The sequence below is a fragment of the Vigna unguiculata genome, chromosome 3 (genome assembly GCF_037176805.1).
Source record: "Vigna unguiculata cultivar grain cowpea cultivar isolate G323 ecotype 2 chromosome 3, ASM3717680v1, whole genome shotgun sequence".
NCBI lineage: Eukaryota > Viridiplantae > Streptophyta > Magnoliopsida > Fabales > Fabaceae > Vigna > Vigna unguiculata.
Window position 1 is genome coordinate 43,266,833 of NC_140794.1, and position 22,499 is coordinate 43,289,331.

The 22,499-nt window shown below is 34.5% G+C and overlaps 1 protein-coding gene across 2 annotated transcripts; it reads left to right on the forward strand.

The window, feature by feature from the left end:
• Window positions 1-15,460: 15,460 nt before the first annotated feature.
• LOC114178725 (uncharacterized) lies at window positions 15,461-22,250 on the forward strand. Of its 2 annotated transcripts, none has more exons than XM_028064783.2 (10): window positions 15,461-15,632; window positions 15,987-16,076; window positions 16,219-16,457; window positions 17,186-17,303; window positions 20,020-20,094; window positions 20,184-20,307; window positions 20,410-21,128; window positions 21,224-21,360; window positions 21,459-21,545; window positions 21,889-22,250. In XM_028064783.2, exons 2-10 carry the CDS (start codon window positions 16,050-16,052, stop codon window positions 22,001-22,003), a joined length of 1,641 nt encoding a protein of 546 aa, XP_027920584.1. In that variant the 5' UTR covers window positions 15,461-15,632; window positions 15,987-16,049; the 3' UTR covers window positions 22,004-22,250. The 2 variants fall into 2 exon arrangements, with proteins under 2 accessions (XP_027920584.1, XP_027920585.1); XM_028064784.2 differs by lacking the exon at window positions 15,461-15,632 and adding an exon at window positions 15,765-15,783.
• The last annotated feature ends 249 nt before the right edge of the window (window positions 22,251-22,499 follow it).

The following is a 22,499-nucleotide window of genomic DNA, read 5'->3' on the forward strand; positions in this document are numbered from 1 at the left end:
ACACACAGGCGTGACTAGGGATGTCAACGGGGCAGGTAGAGTACGGGTAGTAGTTTCCCCGTACCCTACCCGCTGGATAAATATCTGTCTCGTACCCATATCCGTCGGGTATCCGTTATGCGGGTACCCGCCTATTTTTTTCATATCCGCAGGTATCCACGAGTACCCGCGGGTATTTACAAAATTATTTAAAAAACAAATATTTAATCATAAATTTAAATAAAATAAAATACATAATTATCATAAATTTTAAATAAAGTTCAAATAAACTCAAGTTCATACACGTCCAAATAATTATAAAAGTAAATATAAAATGACGTTCAACACAATGAAAATTTTTTAATTAGTGTTTTGATCAAAAAGTTCATTTTCTCCAACTGATTCCTAAAAAATAAACAAAATAAACAAATAATAAACCTCAACTGCCACGTGTCAAGTATTCTTATTTTGATTCCATCATTTGATAACAAGCATACCATATAATTTGATGTATATGCCCAATTTCAAATAAAGAAAAGAAAAGAATATCAAGGGGTGTACTTGGAAAAAGACAACATATCAATACTTGAAGTTTGAAGAATGAAGACAGAAGACTAGATGTGCAACTTAGAAAACATTAGGCCAAAATGTTTTTTACTAATATATATATATATATATATATATATATATATATATATATATATATATATATATACAAGAGTACTTTTGTGAATTAAAGTTTAGCGGGTACGGGTATCCACGGGTATGGATACTATGATACCCGTACCCGCCCCGTTAACATGCGGATATTAAAAATACTCGTACCCGCGGGTAGCGGGTATCCATTTTTAATATCCATTTCCTACTCGTTGCGGGTTTTATCCATGGATACCCGCGGATACGAATTTTTTTGACATCTCTAGGCGTGACAACTAGGGATGGCAACGGGTCGGGTCGGGCATGGATAGTGCCTAACCGCAACCCGACCCGCCAAAAAAATCTGCCTGCTACCCGCCCGTTTACCTGTCGGGTATCCGCTTAAAAAATTTACGCGGATATTTTTAAAACCTGCGGGTACCCGTAGATATCCGATACCCGTAAATATTTAAAAAATTATATTTTTTATAAATTTTTTAATATAAAATTATAAAAAATTATATGAATTAAATTAACTTTTAATTATAATTAAATTTGACATAATAAAATATACTATTAATTTTAATTTTAATTAAATTTAACTTAATAAAATATAAATTAAATTTTAATTTTAATTTTTTGCGGGTAACGGGTACTTGTAGGTACGGATAGTATGATACCCGTACCCGACCCGTTTATAAGTGGGTATTAAAATATCCGCTATCCGTTACCCGCTGATATCCGCGGGTGCGGGTATTTTTGCCATCCCTAGTGACAACACACAAGCATTGTCGCGCCGCTAGTACTTATTAGTCTAATATATTAATATTTTTATAGTTTTTTTAATGTTATTTTTTTTTCATTTTTAAATTCAAATATATTTTATAAGACTGTTTTGATTATTTAAAAACTATTTTTCTATTTTCAATTTATTATTATTTTTTATTATAAAACTCTCTTTTTTAATTCTTATTTTTAATTTTTTATCTTTTAAAATTTTATTTTCACTATAAAAATATTTTTCTTATCTTTTTCTATTTTAAAAAATTTTAGTTATGTTATATTATATATTTAATTAATCATCTAGGAAATAAGAAAAATAAGATTATTATTACTAAAAATTTATTTTATTTTATTTATTATTTAGTCATCCGGACGAAATTGGATATTGACAGTTGTCTCTCTTTACTTAACATTTACGTGATGATATAAAAATATTTATTTTCATAGTGTCACAGTAAAAGATAAGAAAAGATAGAAACACAAATTTCGTTCAGGTTTAAGAAAAGAAAAACAGAAAAGCTAGGTGTAATAACCTAAACAAAGTGTGGAAACCTTGATTGATAATGTGTGTATGTGTGTGTGTGTGTGTGTGAGAGAGAGAGAGAGAGAGAGAGAGAGAGAAATGTAGAAATGACAGTCAGATGTTGGACTTTTAATGCAAGTGCTAGTGAGATGTTGGACTTTAGCAGAAAATAAACATGTTGGTGTCAGTCGGATGTTGGGCTTTCATAGTGGGTGTCAATTGGATGTTGGACTTTAGCAGAAAATAAACATGTTGGTGCCAGTCAGATGTTGGACTTTTAATGTAGATGCCAGTCAGATGCTGGACTTTAGTAGAAAATAAACATGTTGGTGTCAGTCGGATGTTGGACTTTCATCATGGATGTCAGTCGGATGCTGGACTTTAGTAGAAAATAAACATGTTAGTGCCAATCGGATGTTGGGCTTTCATTGTGGATGTTGGACTTTAAACATGTTGGTGTCAATCGGATGCTGGGCTTTCATTGTGGATGTTAGTCAGATGTTGGATTTTAGCAGAAAATAAACATGTTGGTGCCAATCGGATGTTGGGCTTTCATTGTGGATGTCAATCGGATGCTGAACTTTAGCGGAAAAAGAAAACATGTTGGTACCAATCGGATGTTGAACTTTTAATGCAGATGCTAGTCAGATGTTGGACTTTAGCAGAAAATAAACATGTTGGTGCCAGTCGGGTGCTGGGCTTTCATTGTGGATGCTAGTCAAATGTTGGACTTTAGCAGAAAATAAACATGTTGGTGCCAATCGGATGTTGGGCTTTCATTGTGGATGTCAATCGGATGTTGGACTTTAGCGGAAAAAGAAAACATGTTGGTACCAATCGGATGTTGAACTTTTAATGCAGATGCTAGTCGGATGTTGGACTTTAGCAGAAAATAAACATGTTGGTGCTAGTCGTGTGCTGGGCTTTCATTGTGGATGCTAGTCAAATGTTGGACTTTAGCAGAAAATAAACATGTTGGTGCCAATCGGATATTGGGCTTTCATTGTGGATGTCAATCGGATGCTGGACTTTAGCGGAAAAAGAAAACATGTTGGTACCAATCGGATGTTGGACTTTTAATGCAGATGCTAGTCGGATGTTGGACTTTAGCAGAAAATAAACATGTTGGTGTCAGTCGGGTGTTGGGCTTTCATAGGGGGTGCCAGTCGGATGGTGGACTTTAATGAAGATGTCAGTCGAATGCTGAATTTTAGCAGAAAATAAACATGTTGGTGCTAGTCGGATGCTAGGCTTTCATTATGGGTGCCAGTCGAATGCTGGACTTTAATGCAAATGCTAGTCAGATGCTGAACTTTAGCAGAAAATAAACATGTTGGTACCAATCAGATGTTGGGCTTTCATAGTAGGTGCTAATCGAATGCTAGACTTTAATAGAAAATAAACATGTTGGTATCAGTCGGATGCTGGGCTTTTAATGTAGGTGTCAGTAAGATGTTGGACTTTTAAAGTTGGTGCTAGTCGGATGTTGAACTTTCATAAGGGGTGTCAGACGGATGCTGGACTTTAGCATAAAATAAACATGTTGGTGCCAGTCGGATGCTGGGATTTTAATGTAGGTGCTAGTTGGATGCTAGACTTTTAAAGCTGGTGCCAGTCGGATGTTGGACTTTAAATGCAAGTGTCAGTCAGATGTTGTACTTTTAAAGCTGATGCTAGTCAGATGCTGGACTTTAAATGTAGGTAAAATTGTATAGACCAACACAAGCTAGGCTTTAACAAATAGTGAAAGTATGAATGCCAATAGAAATTGAGTTTTACCGAAAAGGTCAACTAAAAACTAGAATTTAATAAAGAAATAAACATGAATGACATTATTTATATGAGACATGCTATGCATGAATGCATGAAATGAAAGGAGAAAATAAGATTATTTGTCCTATTTCATCTTGTTCCTCATTTTTCATTCTCTTATGTACAAAGGCATGTATTTTGTATCAATTATTTTCCATACAATCATCAAATTCGTGTAAGCTCATCATTTAAAAAAAAAACTCAATTGATCATTTTGAGAACAGAACACGAGAATACCATGATTCTTTTTTTTTAGCTATTGCAATGATTGAGGCGTCATTAAATTGATTATTTTTTCAAAAAGCTTAATTCACATGCATTTTTGAAAACATAGGTAGTTAGATTGTGTGTGAATTGGTTTAAATGATTGCCTGACTTTCGGGATAAAAGCTCAAATTGTGGGATAAATTCATCAATGATCCCAAAAAAAGTAGTCACAAGATTATGAGGACACGAGTTTGACAAGAATAGGTCCGTAGAGAAAAATGTAGCCAAATACTCCTCAATACCAAGGTGAAAAACTACCAAATCTGCCCCAGTTTTGACGTACCCCTGTGAACTATAAGATTAAAGAATTGTGCACGAATATGGATTGTTCTAACTCAAGGGTAACATGATGTACAAGGATGAAAGGGGTGCCCTAGTTAGACAAACTACAATGGATATAGCAACATGAGTGCAATGGTGGAACGAACACAAAAATTGCCCCAGTTTTGACTCATTGCGTGTGAGGTTTCAAGTTAAGGATTCCTTACTTTTAGAGGTGGCATAATGCGAAGGCATAAAAAATTGCCTAAGCATGAGATTTTGTTTTAGTAATGACACAAAAAATCGACAGGGAAGATTCTTTTGTTTTAGGATATGAAGAAGGCTAAAGGATTTCAGGAGACATGCATGTGAATAGTTGGAAGAAAACATCACGCTCTTTCTCCTCAATTAAAACATTAGGCTAAAAAACATGACATTCCAAGACATTATTCTCTTTTTAACTATCAATATTTTTTATTATTTTTTTATAATGAATTTAATGATTTAAGATAGGGAATTAACCCAACATACAATTTTTATTATTCTTTATTTTATTTTATTTTTTGTACCTTTACGACACCCTTCAGAACTTGATTCGACCAAGATCTTGGAGAACTCATTTATATGAAAAAAAAAAGCTACGGGAAGTCAAAATATATGACGTGAAATGTGTTATATGAGACACGAGATTGATGGTATATATTGGCAACATTGGTATGATAGAAAGAAAGGCAACATATGACACTTGGCTATAAAGCAAATTCTAGCAAATACTGAGAATCAGGGACTTCTTTCAAGCGTTGTATTTCTTGATCACATCAGAATTGACTGGAAAAGGTAATTCTTCTCTGTCCATTTAGGTAAGAATTAAAGCTCCCCCAGACAATGACTTTTTTACCACAAAGGGCCTTTCACACTATAATGATTGCAAGTGTTACACTTGTGTTAGAGGAGGACGACGTCCATGTACGTGAGGATCTAATAGTGGGAGTTGGATCAGTGAGAATCTTGGATTCTCAAATCAAGCCATTCAGAGGGAAAGATATTCGGACTGTGAAAGTCCTTTTGGACGAGGCAACCCAAAAGCTGACTTGGGAGATAGAAGACCTCACAAGGCAATCCTATCCGCACTTGTTCCCTAGTAAACTCAATTTTCGAGGACGAAAATCATTAAAGGTGGGGGGAATGTAAGATCCAAGAAATTTAAATAATTAATTAAATAATTATTTATTAAATGCGGGTAATATGAGCCTTTAAGGCATTTAATGCGGAGTACTATGATGTAGAAAAGTACTAGCTCAAATGGTTGAGATTACTTGATTGCGTGAGAGAACTTGGGTTTGAGTCCTATGTATGCCATTTGTATGTTATTTTAACTTGTGTATTATTTTAATGTATATTTGAATATGAGACGTGATAATATAATCCTAAAATTTTAGGAATTATCATGAGACATGATTAGTTGAATTGGTTGAGCACTTGACTTAATGATTGAGTGGTTGTGGGTTCAAATCTTGCTAAAAACAAAACTAAATTCCTTTTTGGCTAAGTTTCTCTTTTTGCATGGTAATGAAGAGGCATAGAAACCCTAACGGCAAAAGTGGCAGCCAAGAAAGGTAGAGAATAGCCATATTTGGCTTTGAATAGCAATTAACCATAGGATTAATATTAATTTTCGTTTTTGGACCATTAATAGGGAAAACGGAACTGCAGTTGAGAGTACCGGCAAGAGAGGATTGCAGAAGAGTCATTGGTGTTTTGGGTGACGTAGAGTTGAGTTTTGTGTGTGTTGGAATTGATTTAAGAGGTAAGTATATATGAATTATAAAAGAGAGGAATGTGTGCTTATACTTGAAAAATGCATATGTGTTGCGATGTTGTAATTTGGAATATATGAATGTGTATGTTGATTTCTGGATGTTTAAGAATTAAATGGTTGGATTCTAGGAAATGAATTAGAGTACCTAAAACCAGTAGTGTCACAGTACTGGTGTAGTGCCTAGCGATGTAGACTGAACCGCCAGGCGATAGTATGAAACAGGAATGTCTTGTAAGTTGTGGCGCCCGACGATGATGTGGAACCGCCAGGCGGCCTATATTGTCGTTTCGCATAGCGGTGCTTAGGCTGTGCTAGGCGATGGTGTAGTGGCAGGGTGCATTGTGATATGTTTTGCATGGTTTGTTGTGTTGGTCCTGGTCTGGGATATGCTTGATGTTGTCATGAGCGGGTAGGTTCATGACTAGTGATGAACACATGATGATATGAGCGAGAAGGTTCATATCCTATTACTCTCGTGTGAGAATACGAGCGAGGTAGGTTTGTATATTCTATGCTCACACTTGAGAGATGCTGCGTGCGGGGAGGTAAGTAGTTGGTGGATCACGTGTGTTGGACTACGGGCAGGTAGGTCCGTAGAGTTGGACTACGAGCGGGGAGGTTCGTAGAGTTGGACCACGAGCGGGCAAGTTCGTGGAAGCATTGGAATCCCTAAGACCAACTTGAGTGTGTACCTTGTGTAGCGTAGTGTGCTTTGCTTGTTTTCGTTATCATGTTGTGATGTGAAACTTGGATCAGGGGATGTTGTGCCATAAGCGGGTAGGTTCATGGATGGTGGTGAACACGTGATGATATGAGCGGGGAGGTTCATATCCTATTACTCTCGTGTGGGGATACGAGCGAGGTAGGTTCGTATGTTCCGTGCTCACACTTGAGAGATGCTGCGTGCGGGGAGGTACGTATCTGGTGGATCACATGTATTGGATTACGGGCGGGTAGATCCGTAGAGCAGGACTACGAGCAGGGAGGTTCGTAGAGCAGGACTACGAGCGGGGAGGTTTGTAGAGGCAGGACCACGAGCGGGCAGGTTCGTGTGAGCATCATAAACCCTGAATTTGAGACTAACTATTTCTGTGTTGCGAAGGTTGAAAAGCCTTGGGGATTAAGGTCTTGGCCAAAAATTAACTAGAATAAAACAGATGGGTGTATCTTGTTTTTTTATTAACTTTTATGTTAACTGTTTCTGAGCTCACCTTTTTTTCTTGTGTTTGGCGATGATCGTGTAATGCGTTACACGGGAGTAGATGATGTTGCAGGTGGTGCTGGTGAGGCATAAAATCGAAGAGAGTGTTAGCTGGGAAAAGCTTTTAGCATTTTATCATTATTGTTTTTATGAACTTTGTAAACAATGTTTTACTGATTTGTGAATTTGGATGTTATATCGTAGTTTCATAAATTATGGATGTTTTTGGATAACTTTCGATTAATAAATGTTTTAAAATTTCCTGCGTTTTGGGAAGCGAAGTATAATAAATGAAGTTTTCATGATATATATTTTATTTTATTACTTAAATTAGTAATATTTGACTGGGATGTTACAGTTATGCTTGAATTCCTCGTCGTTGTTGGTGTACATTATGTTTCGCCATGCATACCAAAGGGTTTGCATGAGTTCTAAGATAAAATCTTGGAGGATAAGAAAATGTTTGCTCTTTGCTTTGAGAGGGGGAAGTTTTATTCGTGGTCCTCAGATTTTTTAAGATCTCCAAAATTTGATTTACTTGGTCTTTTAATTGCTTTATATCAGCCTTCATTGCTGCTTGATCCTTTTTCCAATCTTCCATGATTTTTTGGTTAGCACGAGTCCTGCAAGGGTGTCACAGTGGTTTTGCCATTATTTTCATTTTTTTATTTTTATATTAGAATATGAAGGGAAAAAATATTATTTTGTCGTTATTTTTCTGTTTTTATTTTTATCTTAGGATATGAAGAGGAAAAAAAATGAATGCAAAGTGACATGAAAATACAAAATGTTACAAACTTGAAAAACTACCTATATGCATGTGTAAGTGGATAAATATTAGACATTATGTAAGAAAACATGAGAATGCAAGATGCTAGTATGAATTTAGAAATTATGCCAATGCAAAGGCCACCCATATGAATGCATGGTAGACATTATGGAATGTGAAATGTGAAAGCAAGGTGTTATAAATATGAAAAGGTATGTACAAAGTATCATTCATGAATGAAGACAAAATGTGTAGTGCATGTTTATGCCTCAAGAGGCACTTATTCACCTAATGCTGATGTAAATGTGACACACTTTAAAAATGATTTGCATGACATGTGTAACGTCCTAGCCGAAAATTACTTATTTTAAATAAAATCAACTAAATATAATAATAACAACCTCATTTATTCTCAAAGTCTTTCCCAAAATGCGGGAAAATTTAAAATATTTAATACAACGCAATAAACCAAATAAAATCATAACGTTTAAGTAATACAACCATAAATAGTTATGAATCCAATACAAATAATCCATAAACATTCAAATAAAAATCCAGTGAAATTCCCATTGTGACTCTCCACTCCGTCTCTATGCATCCACATGCTCACCTGCATCAACCTCTGCTCCTATGTAACAAGTTACATGATCATCGCCAAACACATACAGATAGGGTGAGCTCATTTAAAGTGAACAAATGCAACATAACATAAATAAAACATCTTAAAAATATAATTCATGTTAGCATTCCCCATTTCGCAGTCTCTTGACTTTCAACCCTTATGATAATCGTCTCTTGATTCTACACCCTTTAGGGAGTTCACTGATCGATCCTTGCCGCACGAGTGTCTACTCGCCCCTCCGACTACAGGCCACCACCTAGTAGTCCACACGCGAGAATGAATTTGCCACAGCCTCACACCGCGACACCAAGTGGAGTTCCTAAAACGAACAAAGTCAGTAATTGTTCCCAGACTACCCAACTCTATCAGATACACTAAAGAGAGCAATCATTCGAAACCTCGTCGTACGAGCCACTATCTCGCACACTCCACTGGACTTCCTTAACCATCAAACTACAACCTAGAGTGACCACGTGTTACCCCAATACAAGTTACACTCATAACTGGCCCCCCAACCAAAGCATCGCATCAAAATACTCTTCCAAAGCCATGTAGAAATCCTCCTCTCGAACCAACTTTGCACTAAAAATTGCCTGGCGCACCTTTCGCGTCGCTAAGCAGAACTTGGTTCCAAACCACCCGGCGGGCATCTCACACTGCTAGGCGCCAAGCGCCTTCTAACCCTCCTACCACATCTCTTTCGCCTGGCGGAATCCACCCTGCCGCCAGGCGCCACGCACGTACAGTGGCCACTGTCACTATTTTGGGGCTCTATCGCCTGGCGGCACGGGGCGAGCCGCCAGGCGCCTTACCAGTAGCACAATGCTACTGGTTTTTGGCACATCGAATAGATCCCAAAGGACCCCAAACACACAGTACGCGAATTACAACTTTCTTACAAACATCCAGTCATAATAGTATGACTGAGTCCCAATGTAAACATTCAATCATGCCATATTAATTGTCAATATTGCACATACACCTTAAAATAACACAAACAGTGAAGCATACAATCTTGAACACCTCCAAGTATCAATCTCATTCATCCAAACATATTTACAACAACTAAATTGCACATTCTACTTCACATTCATCATTTTTTTTTCTAATTGCCCAATCCATAATCATCTAATCAACATCACATAGTGTCCTAATTACCGATTTCAATTAAATACAGTCCTTATCATGTTCAACATACAACCTTCTTTAGTTTAATGCATATCTCCCCATTATCACATACTCATACACAACTCATTTCATATCTTTTAGCACCTATAGTTCATTATCTCACCTGCAAAGTTTCCTTCTCACACTCTATGATCAATTACAAAATTTTACATACCATATTTCACTTAATTACATCCAAAAACCCAACGTGAGAAAAATCAGCGTGTCTGCCTGCATCTACGATGTCGGCTGGTGGTAATTCAGGTGCCGCTAGGCGGTGCACAACAATTCTAGGTTTTGCCCATATTTTTCTTGCACCAGTACGAATTCCCAGAACCCCTAATTATCGATTCAGGCAGGCAATTTATCATATTTTTCGTGTGCTATAAGACCTACACCTCTCATGCTTGTGCAATTACAATATAACTCTCATAAAACAACCATTACACCAATCACATCAAAGGCATATTCTCAAATTCCCAACCCCCTCATATGAACCCTAATTTCCCAATTCACACTCTGATTCGCACCATTGTCATTTATTCACATATTATCAAACGATAACAGAAAAAAAAGGTTTCCAATTTGACACAAAACTCCACCTAATCATCATCAACCTCGCAATGTTCAAGAAAATTGAAGCAACTGGACGGGCCAGTTCGTGTCGCATGGCGGCAATGTCTAGCTGCCAGGCAGCTCAAGGAAGAAACCCAGAAACTAGTTCTTGGAGCATGCGTCGCCTGACGGGTCATCCAACGTCGCTAGGCGGTTTCTGGAAAATTTTAGAAACACGAACAATGCATCACGTTTTTGGCAGAAATTGGGTTTCAAACGCATTTCAATTATTTCATAAACATCAAAACATATATAAAGCAAGTAGTACACCTCCTCTAACCTGGTATTAGAACTCTAATTGCCAAAACTTTGACTATCTTTTTGATCCACAATCACCCCAAAACTCTGCATTTTTCTCTCTCTCTCTCTCACCAATGCCAAAATTTAATTTTAGCAAAAGAGAAAGTTATTTTGTTCATGCCAAGGCTTGAACTCACATCCACACCATTACCAAGCAATATGCACAACTATCAAGCCAATTCATGTTTCTTGATAATATTTATAAATCTAACAATTTATACTATTTTATCACGCCCATCATATCATAAGAAAATATTAATAAAATTGAATAACACACAATTGGCATACATAGGACTTGACTCAATTCCTCTCACACAATTAAGTACTCTCAACTACTTGAACTAATACTTTTCCATGTCATGAAAGTTAGCATTTAATGTCATAAAGGATTCCGCTAACAACATTTATTAAATAATTATTAATTTAATTATTTATATTTCGTGGCTCTTACAACATGCAATTAATTGATGCAATGAGATGCTCACCTTAAGAGGTACTTATTTACATGATACGTTACTAAAATTGTGATACACTAAAAAATATGCATGGAATATAATTATTTGATGTAATGAGGTGCTTGTCTACACCTCAAGAGGTGTATTTATTCATATGATGTGATGGTAAAATGGTCATGCACTCAATAAAAAAATAATAATGATATGCAACGTAAATGACATGCCTAAGTGAAATGTAAAATGCAATGGATGCTTGCACCTCAAAAGGTGTTTATTCATACAATATGCTGATACAAGCATGACGAATTTGAAAATTAATTATACGATATCATGAATGTGCATATATGAAACATGCTCTCATTGTGTCCTAACGGTGCAGATAAAACTTATTTTCTGGTCTATGGGCTTTTTAATTCTATAGGTAGCTCTAAATAATCTCACAGGCCTCTAAAGCTGAAGTCAACCTCCAGACATAATTCACAACGACAGGCGACCTAATAGATGTTGCATGTCAAGAGGAAGCAAACTCTATATGAAGTCTTCACAGTAGCCAAGTAGATCCGAGATCTAACATGACAATCGTTGGACCTCCACTCCCTATGACTCACTCAGACTCGGGTATAAGGCCCCAATATCACAACAACAGAACTAGCCTGCAAAGTGTAATGTGTGAAGGGAGCAACCTAAAACTACCAAATCCCCCACTTGCAAAAAAAAAAAACAACTAGAAAACTTCCTAAGCAGATATAGACAAATATAGAAATTTTTATCTACATTAGGGTTCAATAATTTCACAATATAATAAACCACGACATTAAAGTAGATATAAATCAAATCAAGCCAAATGAAGATAAATGTACATAAAGGAGAATAAAATAAAAAAGGGAAAACAAATATGTATAAAATATCTTGCATGCTTAATTAATTAGGATTGACTCTCTAGAATAATCCCTAGTGGAGTCGTCATCTGTCGTAACCGAGGTCACGACGGGATGATGAAAAAAATTATTTTAAAATAGCAGATGATTCGCCCCCATAGTTTATTAAGGAAAACATAGAAAAACCTTAAAAAGAATAGTCTTCAAAACCAAGATTAGGTTCGGGAGTCGATTACGTGTGAGGAAGGTATTAGCACCCCACAACGTCCATCCAAAGACGGTTCCTTTTAATTAAGTGTGCAAAATTAATGCAATTTTTAAAATATTTGGTTTCTCATAAAAAATCAAACATGCAAACAAATACCAAATATTAAAGAAAATATTATTAAAATTTTATTTGGGCCCGACAAGGATTGACCTTGTTCCTACGTATCTCCATTCACAATGGAGAATCAAGGTTACGTAGTTCTTTAAAAAATATTTAGAAAAAAAAAATCTTAAAAATATTTTAAATTTTTGGGAGGTGAAGCTAACAAGGACTAGGCCTCGCTCCTATGTATTTCCATTCAGAATGGAAAATCAGGATCATGTAGTTCTAAATAAAAGACTATGAAAAATGATTTTGAAAAGATTTTAATTTTGTTTGAAGGTGAACCCGATAAGGACTTGACCTTGCTCCTACGTATTTCCATTCAAAATTAAAAATCAAGGATCACATTTCTAAATAAAAAACATTATTGTAAAAGATGTGATTTTTGGAAGGTGAACCCGATAAGGATTGACCTTTCTCCTACGTATCTCCAATCGAAATGGAGAATCAGGATTACATAGTTCTAAAATAAAAAATTGTTTGAAAAAGATGGAAAGGGTTTGTAACCTCAAATTGTGTTAGAGAAGTTTTGTATGTTGTAAAAAGTAGTTATTAAGCAAGTCTGATACCCAAAAAGATAATTACAAAGTATAAAAACTAATGATTATCAAGTGAGTACGAGACTCAACATGATAATTAATGTTATGAAAAATAATGATTATCAAGCGAGTTTGAAACTCCACATGATAATTAACGTTATGAAAGTGATGGTTATTAAGCAAGTTCGAGACTCAAATGATAATTAAAGTTATGAAAATTAATTATTATTAAGCGAGTCTGAGACTCGACATAATAATTAAAGTTATGAAAAATAATAATTATCAAGTGAGTCTGAGACTCGACATGATATTATCAAATGAGTCTGAGACTCGACATGATAATTAAAGTTATGAAAAATTATTATCAAGCAAGTCCAGGACTCGACATGATAATTTAAATTATGAAAAATAATTATTATCAAGCAAGTCTAAGACTCAACATGGTAATTAAAGCTATAAAAAAATGATGATTATCAAGTGAGTCCGAGACTCGACATAATAATTAAAGTTATGAAAAATAATGATTATCAAGCAAGTTTTTGGGACTCAACATGATAATTACAATTATGAAAAATAATTATTATCAAGTCCAGAACTCGACATGATAATTTAAATTATGAAAAATAATTATTATCAAGCGAGTTTAAGACTCGACATGATAATTAAAATTATGAAAAATAACTATTTTCAATTTATTATTATTTTTATTATAAAACTATTTTTTTTAATTCTTATTCTTAATCATTAGTTTTATGTTTTTTTTTATCTTTTAAAAACTTATTTCCACTATAAAAATATTTTTCATATCTTTTTCTATTTCATTTACTTTTCTATTTCAAAAAATTTTAGTTATGTTATATTATATATTTAAATTAATTGTCTAAAAAATAAGAAAAATAAGATTATTATTACTAAAAAATTATTTTATTTTATTTATTATTTAGTTACATTAGATGTTGACATAATAAATTAATTTTTTTTTATATTTAAAGAGTAAATTGAAAAATAATGTGAAGTTTTTATATATAGATATAAATCACTATAAAAGTAAATGTTAAAAAATTTTACAATTTTACTATAAATAATTTTTAGTTTTTCTACTTCAAAAGAATTGTTAAATTTATAAAAAAAATCAAAACGAAAAATTATTAAATTGAAAAAAAAAATCTTTACATAATAATGAGTGAAATACATAGTTTATTTTTATGATAATAAAAATAATAAAAATATTATTATTATAAAATTGAATATAAATAAGTTTTATAATTTAATTACAAATAATTTTCATTTATTTTTTTGGTAGTTTTAATTGAAAAGATAATTAAGTTTAAAAAACATCAAAATGAAAAAAATATTTAAAATAAAAAATATAGTTATTTAAAGGTTAAATTATTAAAATAGTTTATTTTAATTTAAAAAACTTTTATTTGATAAATAAAATTGAAAAACAAATGTATAAAAAACAAGGTTTACAAAAGTATTTGAGGGATAGGGATAAAATTAAAAATGAAATATACACCCGAGGGAATATCTTTATTAATAGCACAATGTCGATATACTAACATGACATCAAATATAAAATCTAAAACAAGGCACAAAATCCTTTTCTTAAAAGTATAGTCAACTGAATAAAATATGTATAAACAAATATCAATACGTAACAAAGTAATAGGAAAAAAATCTTCTATCATAATACTTATCTTTTTAATTTAATATATTAAAAATAAAAAAATTTCATGATAAACCAAATGCACACCTATGTAAAATTAAAAGATATCGGTAGATAATTATATCTTTTCTTTCCATTATCATTTTTTATATATTAATTTATCATATCATTGATATTTTTTTCATTTGGATAAACTATAATTTTGACCAGTTTTAAATTTATTATCTATTATTTATTTTTTCTAATTAGATCCCTATATTTCACAAAAAATTATTTTGATAAAATACTTAATTTTGCCTATGTTTATTTGCTTTATTTTGAATCAATTAAATTATAAATTTAAGAGATCACTTAAAATATAGAATTAATTCAAGTAATTTAAATATAAGAATGAACAGACGTAAAATTGTATTATGCAGATGGTATATTAGATTTAAAATATAAAAAATAAATTAAAAATAAAATAACTATTTATCATTTATACTAATACTTGGGTTTTCTTTATCCTTTTATTTGCTTATATCTTATTTATACTAATACAATTTTATTTTTTTTGTCTTTATAGAAAAAGAGGACCAATAGTAATGCACAAAACATTCCAAAATTGAGGAATAGGTTAACTTTTGGGAGTTCTTTGTCCATGGATAGGACATAGTGCGTTGGCTCAGTTACAACTCACTTTAAAGAATTTCGGGTCGGGTCCGGATTCTAAAGACGGTGTGATTCGATAACCATCACAGGAGAAGGGCATCGGAAATAATAAATATGATGAGATTGGGTCAGTAACTGTAAGGAATTTTTTTTGCAATATAACCCAATCACCAAAAAATAAAAAATTAAAAAAATTCTGCAACCTGACAAACACAATAAAGGGAGCTACTCTTGCAGTTCCAAATCCTTTTTCTTTCTTTTCGAGTTTCCCTAATCAACATTTGCGCTGTGCTGAGTTCTACAACAATTGTTCATTGTAAGTTCTCCTTCCTCTCCTCTTTCGCAATCTCCTATTCTTCCATTTCTTCTTCAATTGCTTGTAATGTTTTCATTTTCATATTCGTTCGATGCTGGCTTCATCCGATTCAATCTTGGGTTTTTTCTTGGTCCATTCCACAATTTTTTAGGTAGTGGGAATTCCGAAACAATCAATTGTATAATGTTTTTAACTTTCGGTTTTATTTTTCCCTTTTTCCAATTGTGCTTATCTGAACCCTAATTTTAGTTTTGCTGTGAGGAGATTTTTTAATGCTACTTTCTGTCCTATCGGATTGGGGTACTTATCTGGTTTCTCAATTAATCTCGTGTTGTGTGTGATTGGAACCGACAGAACGATCATTCCAGAAAATACTCGTTGCAATTGGTTATTCTGCAGTTGTCATTGAAGACAACAATGCGGGGCTATGACAATGAAAGAGATGTAAGCATTCCTGACTTTGTAGGGTTTAAGTCAACATTTCCTATTTTACTATTATTTGTTCTGTTATTGCGGTCCCTTCTGTTTTTTGAGCTTTACTCAGCATCTTTTCCTTGATGATAATTCCTATTTGATGGAACCACAGGATTATGATGATTATTACGAAGACGAAGAAATGGAAGAGTATGAGGAGGAGGGTGAGGAAGAGTATGAAGAACAGGAAGAGGAGCCTAGGAAACCTTCAAAGGAAGAAATCGAGTACCTTGAGTTGAGGAAGAAGCTGAAAGAATCAATTAGAAAGCAGATGAAGAAGGAGGGTAGTGGTAGTAGTACATCGCGCCTGGATGCGACAGACCGAAGGAAAAACAAGCTTCCTTATGATAAGTGAGTCTTGCAACCATATTTTCACCAACAACTTTTTACATGAGTGCTTTGAGGAAGTCTCGAGCTAAAATATCCAATTTTGATTGGGGCTTTGGTTCAGGAATCCAAATTTTTGTTCTTTTTGTAAGTTCGATTGTACCTTCTCTCCTTAGCATTGCCCTGCGGGGCATGACGACCTTGATCTGATTGATAAAGTCGCTTGTTTATCATACAATCTATATTAAATCAGTTGTTTGAGGGATATAATCTCATTTTCTATTATTTGATTATTTTTTATGTTTATTTGTTTCCAACAACATTTGGAAGATTGTTTTTGTGTGCTGGGAGGCTAGTTATTGCCTAACCACCATTTTTTTATTTTTTTTTTACATCTGGATAGATGTTTTCATTATCTTATAAAAGTTAAGATGCTCAGTTGACTACACAATCCATAATCTTTTAACTGAGGATTTACTTTTTATATTGATTATGTGTAATCATTTTGTTGTGTAATAGGTCCGTGTTTAATCTTGCATAGTCTAATTTCTGTATATTTTTAAGATATCTGTTATTTTATTTATGCAATTTGTGATTTTGTGGCTCAAGGTGCTGTTACCTTTTTCTTTTGGTTTGTTTGTGTGATACTATTATTCATGCTCTTTATTGATGAACATTGAGAGTTTATTTGCATGCTGTTTGAATTTTGCTTCTTGAAATAGTGAAAATATTATCTCCTTGTTTGGTTGCAGTTATGGTTCCTTTTTTGGTCCATCACAACCAGTTATTGCACAGAGAGTTATCCAGGAGAGCAAGTCATTGCTGGAAAACCAGCATTTGGCATCTAAGGTTCCTAACCCACATCATGCTGTAAGTTTTTAGATCACTGTTTCAGTTTTCCTTCATAAAAAAAAATTGTATGATATTATTGATCTTTATTTTGTGCTATTAAAATTCCTTTCTTTTTCGAAGGGATGTTTAACATTGTTAGAACTGACTATTTGGGATCTTATAGCAATTGGCACCTTATTCCCCATTTAGCAATGTGACAAGAAATTAAAAGAGGCTATAGAGCAACAAAAAATGTTGCATAAGAAACATGACCTGTCTATTGCTTAAATATTTTCCCTTTCCTGTTTTGCTTGCCCTCTTTTGAGTAGAGGAATACCTTAGTATGCTCTAGTGTTTTATGTGGTGGATTTATCAATGTAGTACCTTTTTACTTTAATGCCAAGCTTCTGATGCTTTACTCCTTATTGTGCTCTGGGAACCTCCCTTGGCAGTGATTCATGTAGTATAAGACAAGTGAAATCTGTAAAGCAGCCTGAAGCATCCCCAAAAATGATAGCGTAGCATATTAGTGACCAATGTACCGAACATAAGAAATACAAAGGAAATATAAGTTCTCAAAGTGGATAAGAGGTTGGCCTTGCCATTAAAGATCGATACACAGCTCCAGCTTGTACTTGTAAATCCACTAGTTGGCCTAATTCTTAGCTTAAGCATCAGGCTGGGGTATTACAACATATTTCATCCTATAAATAATATATTCAGTTTAACTATGACACTCAAAAGTGAATACTTATCTGAGTAGATATCCTGGAAAATGTGAGTTGCTATTATGACCAAAAGCATTATTGCCATGCCAAAAGTTTAAGTTGTGAGTAGAGGCTCATCTCATAAACATCTTGCATCAAATGTGCTCCCTTCCATAAACATTTGGATTGAATCTGATCCATAGAGAAATGTACCCTTGTGATCCGTTGGGCATATCATTTCATATCAAACTTGAGATACAAACTTGCACTTGCTCTGTTGCTGAGCAATATGGCAAAGAACACATATAACCTTGCCCAAAGCATAAGCTCACAGATGCAACTCATGACATATTTGGCCATGGCAGCACCATGGCAGAAACAGGTTGCGGTTTCCCAATCTGCCACCACAACATGGCAGAGGCAAAGCGGGTTTTCCGTGGCGGCCTCTTTTCGAATGGCGGCTGGTGGTGGTGAAACGGTACTGGCGGAAAAAGCGAACTGAAGAAAGAGATAAGCAGTAGTAAAGTAACAAAGTGGAAGAGATAATGCGTTTGAGAAGAGATGAGCAGTGTGGGAGATGAGATAGACAGCAGCGGCGGCACACATAAACCCTGATTGCATCCTTCTATGTGTTTTATTAATGTTTAATACATAAGGTCAAAATTTGGGTCAGGCCAACTGACATTATTTAACCTAAACCCAGAAACCCTTCTCTTTTATTCTTTTACATGTTACCGCGGCCTTCCTCTTATTCTTTTACTAGTTACTGTTGCTGTAAAATATTGATTAAAACATCTCTTCTCTTATTCTTTTCACTTTGGCTTTAATTACTGCAACCAACAGCCACAACAGCCACAACTGCCACCACTGTTTGCCCTGCTCGCCATTTGTCAGCCACCATCGCCTGCCTCCTGCCTCCACAGTCACCGTCACCTGCCGCCATTGTCAATTCTGTTTTTTATTTTCAATTATTTTGATTTTTTTCTACTTTTCTACTTTCACTATAATTATTTTTTAAAATTTATACTTTCCGCTATAACCCGTTATAATTTCCATTATAACTTTATAAAGGATTTTTGGCTTGTCGATATTTTCCGTTATTCCGTTATTTGATATTGATAACACTGGACATATAGCACCCTGCATTGGGTACCCTTTCCCATTTTATCTGTTGGGTATGAGCTAGGGCATTAGGTTGAAACTTTGTTTTTTTTGTCAGGCAAATGTTAGTTGTTAGTATTTGTTAGTAGGGAGAGTTGAACCTACCCTCCATTCGGAACCCACCAAATCAATCTTATAACTCCCACCCCCATCCAACTTTACCATAGATCTAATGTACCTTCCGACCCTTTAGCTTTGGGCATGTCAATTACACATTTAAACCCAACCAATTGCTCCGAAGTGTGTTAAATACATCTAAACTTTTAAATTTTAACATGATATGTTAGATTTTTGACATTTACTCTTGGAGAAGGGTTTGCCACTTCTTGGAAATTGGATTGCTTTTCCTCTTCGAGCTTATTTCCTCTTTTTGTTTTTTGGTTTCATACTTGTGATTGTAACTTGATTTATTATTTATTATTATTATTTTATTATAGGTAACATTAAATCCTAAAGCTTAAGAGGGGGAGTGTTAGAATATATTTAGATTATCTTATAATATTATTAGAACTTATTGTGGAGTGTATCAGTAATCTAATTGAAGAACCTTGTGAATTGTTTCTTTATTCTATTATATCTTCTGTTGTTCTCTCTCCTTAATTTAATTAGGTTGTTTTTCTTATTGTATGTAGATTTAGGCTTGTACCAGTTATACTAGCACTTGACCTAATGAATTTGTATGAACAAGTATTTGGTTGGGGCATTCTAACATATTACTCCCAATCAATAATTTAGTTATTATAGTTAGTGCTGTGCTAGCTATCATAATATTAAAATGACTTTTTCTCAAATACTGCCAATATGCAGCAGTTAGGTGCTTTTTAGTTTATTTTTCTCCCTGGAGTATCTTATTGAGTGTTACTTCCTCTTAATGATATTGTTTGCAGAAGAAGCATCAGAATAAAGCACCTAGTGGGGTATCAAAGTCTTCGTCTCATAATCTGCCACCCAAAGTTAGCGAGGTCTTGTCACTATCTTTGTTAAGATTTACACGTAACTTCGTGGCTTAGCCTCTATGCTCTAGGTGATGATTTTTCTTGTTTATGTACAGGTGCAAGTTAAAGCCCAGAAACTCAAGAATACTAGAGATTACTCATTTCTTTTATCTGATGATACGGAGCCTCCAGCAGCTTCTAAAGCTCCCCCACCTCAGAATATGCATATGCGAAATTCTGGTACATTGGTCTTGGCTATGTGTTTATATGGTGTTGAATGTTGGATTAAAACATGTTATTGTAATTAAGGAAACTTATACAGGATTTTTGCTGATGTTGAAGAGGGACGACCAGCTCAAGTTCCAGCACGGAGTAAACTGCCTCTAATAAACAATGGTAGTAAGCATGCTCGTGCAAGTCATGAGGAACGGAACCTAAGTTCTGTGGCTGGCCGTTTGCCTCCTAAAGCAGGATCTGGTTATAAGACTAGTTCAGCCAGTAAACCTAGTATGGCATCAGCTGATTCTAGAAAACAGCTTGGCAACAACAGTGGTAATGGACCAGGCCGGCCAGTTGGGTCAAATGGCACGTCTTCAAAGATGTCTGTTGGTAGCACTGGGAACAAGTCTTCAACACCTGGTGTAAAAAACCATGTCAATGGTATGCCAAAATCACTCCCTTTAAAGACTCATCCACCCGTTTCAAGGCAGAGTATGGAGCAAAAAATTCCAAGACAGAATGTGGAACACAGAAATCCTAGGCAGGGCATGGAACAAAGAAATCCTAGGCACATGGAACAGAGAATTCCAAGGCAGAGCATGGAACAAAGAATTCCAAGGCCGAGCAATGAACAAAGAATTCCGAGACAGAGTATGGATCAAAGAAACCCAAGACAGAGTATGGATCAAAGAAATCCAAGACCGAGTTTGGATCAAAGAAATCCAAGGCCGAGTTTGGATCAAAGAAATTCAAGGCAGAGTATGGAACAAAGGAAAGACATACGAGAACTAAATAGACCTAAAATGATACCCAAACAACCTGTGACATCATCAAAACCACAGGTGTGATGCTATATACTTTTTTTTACTTACACATCGGGCCCTTATATTGTGGATTTTTACCTTATATATATCTAAAGTGCTCACTCATTTTGCAGATAAATAGGCCACTTAAACATAATTCAACGCATACTGCTTCACAAGATCATCGTCCCAAGCCTAAGGTTGGGAGACGGCCCTTTGAAGAGGAGGAGGATGAAATGGATATCAGTAACATGATCAGATCAATGTTTAAGTGAGATTTTTGTTTTCCTAATTGACATGCAGATAACGTTGAGTTTTTACAAATGATTATTCTGAGCCTCTAATGATCATTTGTTGGACCATTTGCAGCTACAATCCCAAGAAGTTTGTTGATGACGATGACGATGACGATATGGAGGCAGGCTTTGATGAAATCATGAGGGAAGAAAGGAGGAGGTTTGTTTCTTTCCGATTTAAATTGAACTATGTGATTTCTTAATATGTTCAGTCTTGATTTAGTTGTTCATTAAATTGAACTCAAGCTAATGCATAGTTTTTCTTTTCCTCATTGTACATTCAAAAGTTGGCCTTACATGACATTTAATGATGCTCACTTTACATATTTTTCTTCCCATAGAACTAAATGCATGCGTCGAATACTTTGGTTTCCCTTTCATTTCACTACATAACTGTGTTACAAATCCTACGGTTGTCATTTATTCATATGATTCCTGAATTACGTTTCTTCATAATAAGTAGTTTTTTGGGTTGTCGATGATTTTGTGTAATACACATGCAGTGCCAAAATTGCTAGAAAGGAGGATGAGGAGCAACTTAGGTTAATTGAGGAGGAAGAGGAAAGAGAGAGAAGAAGACGAATGTCGAAGTTAAAGAAACGGAAGCTTGGTGAGTAGCAGTTACAGTATTACCACCAAGACTATCGTTTGACTTCCAAAACATGTCATTGTTTTTGGTATAATGAATACTCCCTTTTTCCAAAGGGTAGTTGAATCATGGGATTAAATTATTCAATTCATCAAATGAGAAGATATAAAAATATTTGCCCTCACATTCAGCTTGTAGGGTTGCATTGTAAGCTTTACACATTGATTGACCGTCATTATACCCAATGGATTGATTGGAAAGTGAGAGATTGTTCAACATTGTGCGTCATTTATTATTCTGTTGCACTTCTTCTGAACAATTTAGATTGAATTACTGAGTGTTGGTAGCTACGCAAAGCTCATAATCTTCATGTTTTTTTTTTTGTACAAATATCACAATCAGGTCTGAAGTTTGGATTTTGTACCGACTTTAGAGGAATTAAAGACTTTGTTTTCTTCTTTAAAATTCAAACAAGGCTTTTGGTCTGTCTTAACCTGTGGACTTTGTATTTGTTTGGATAGAAAT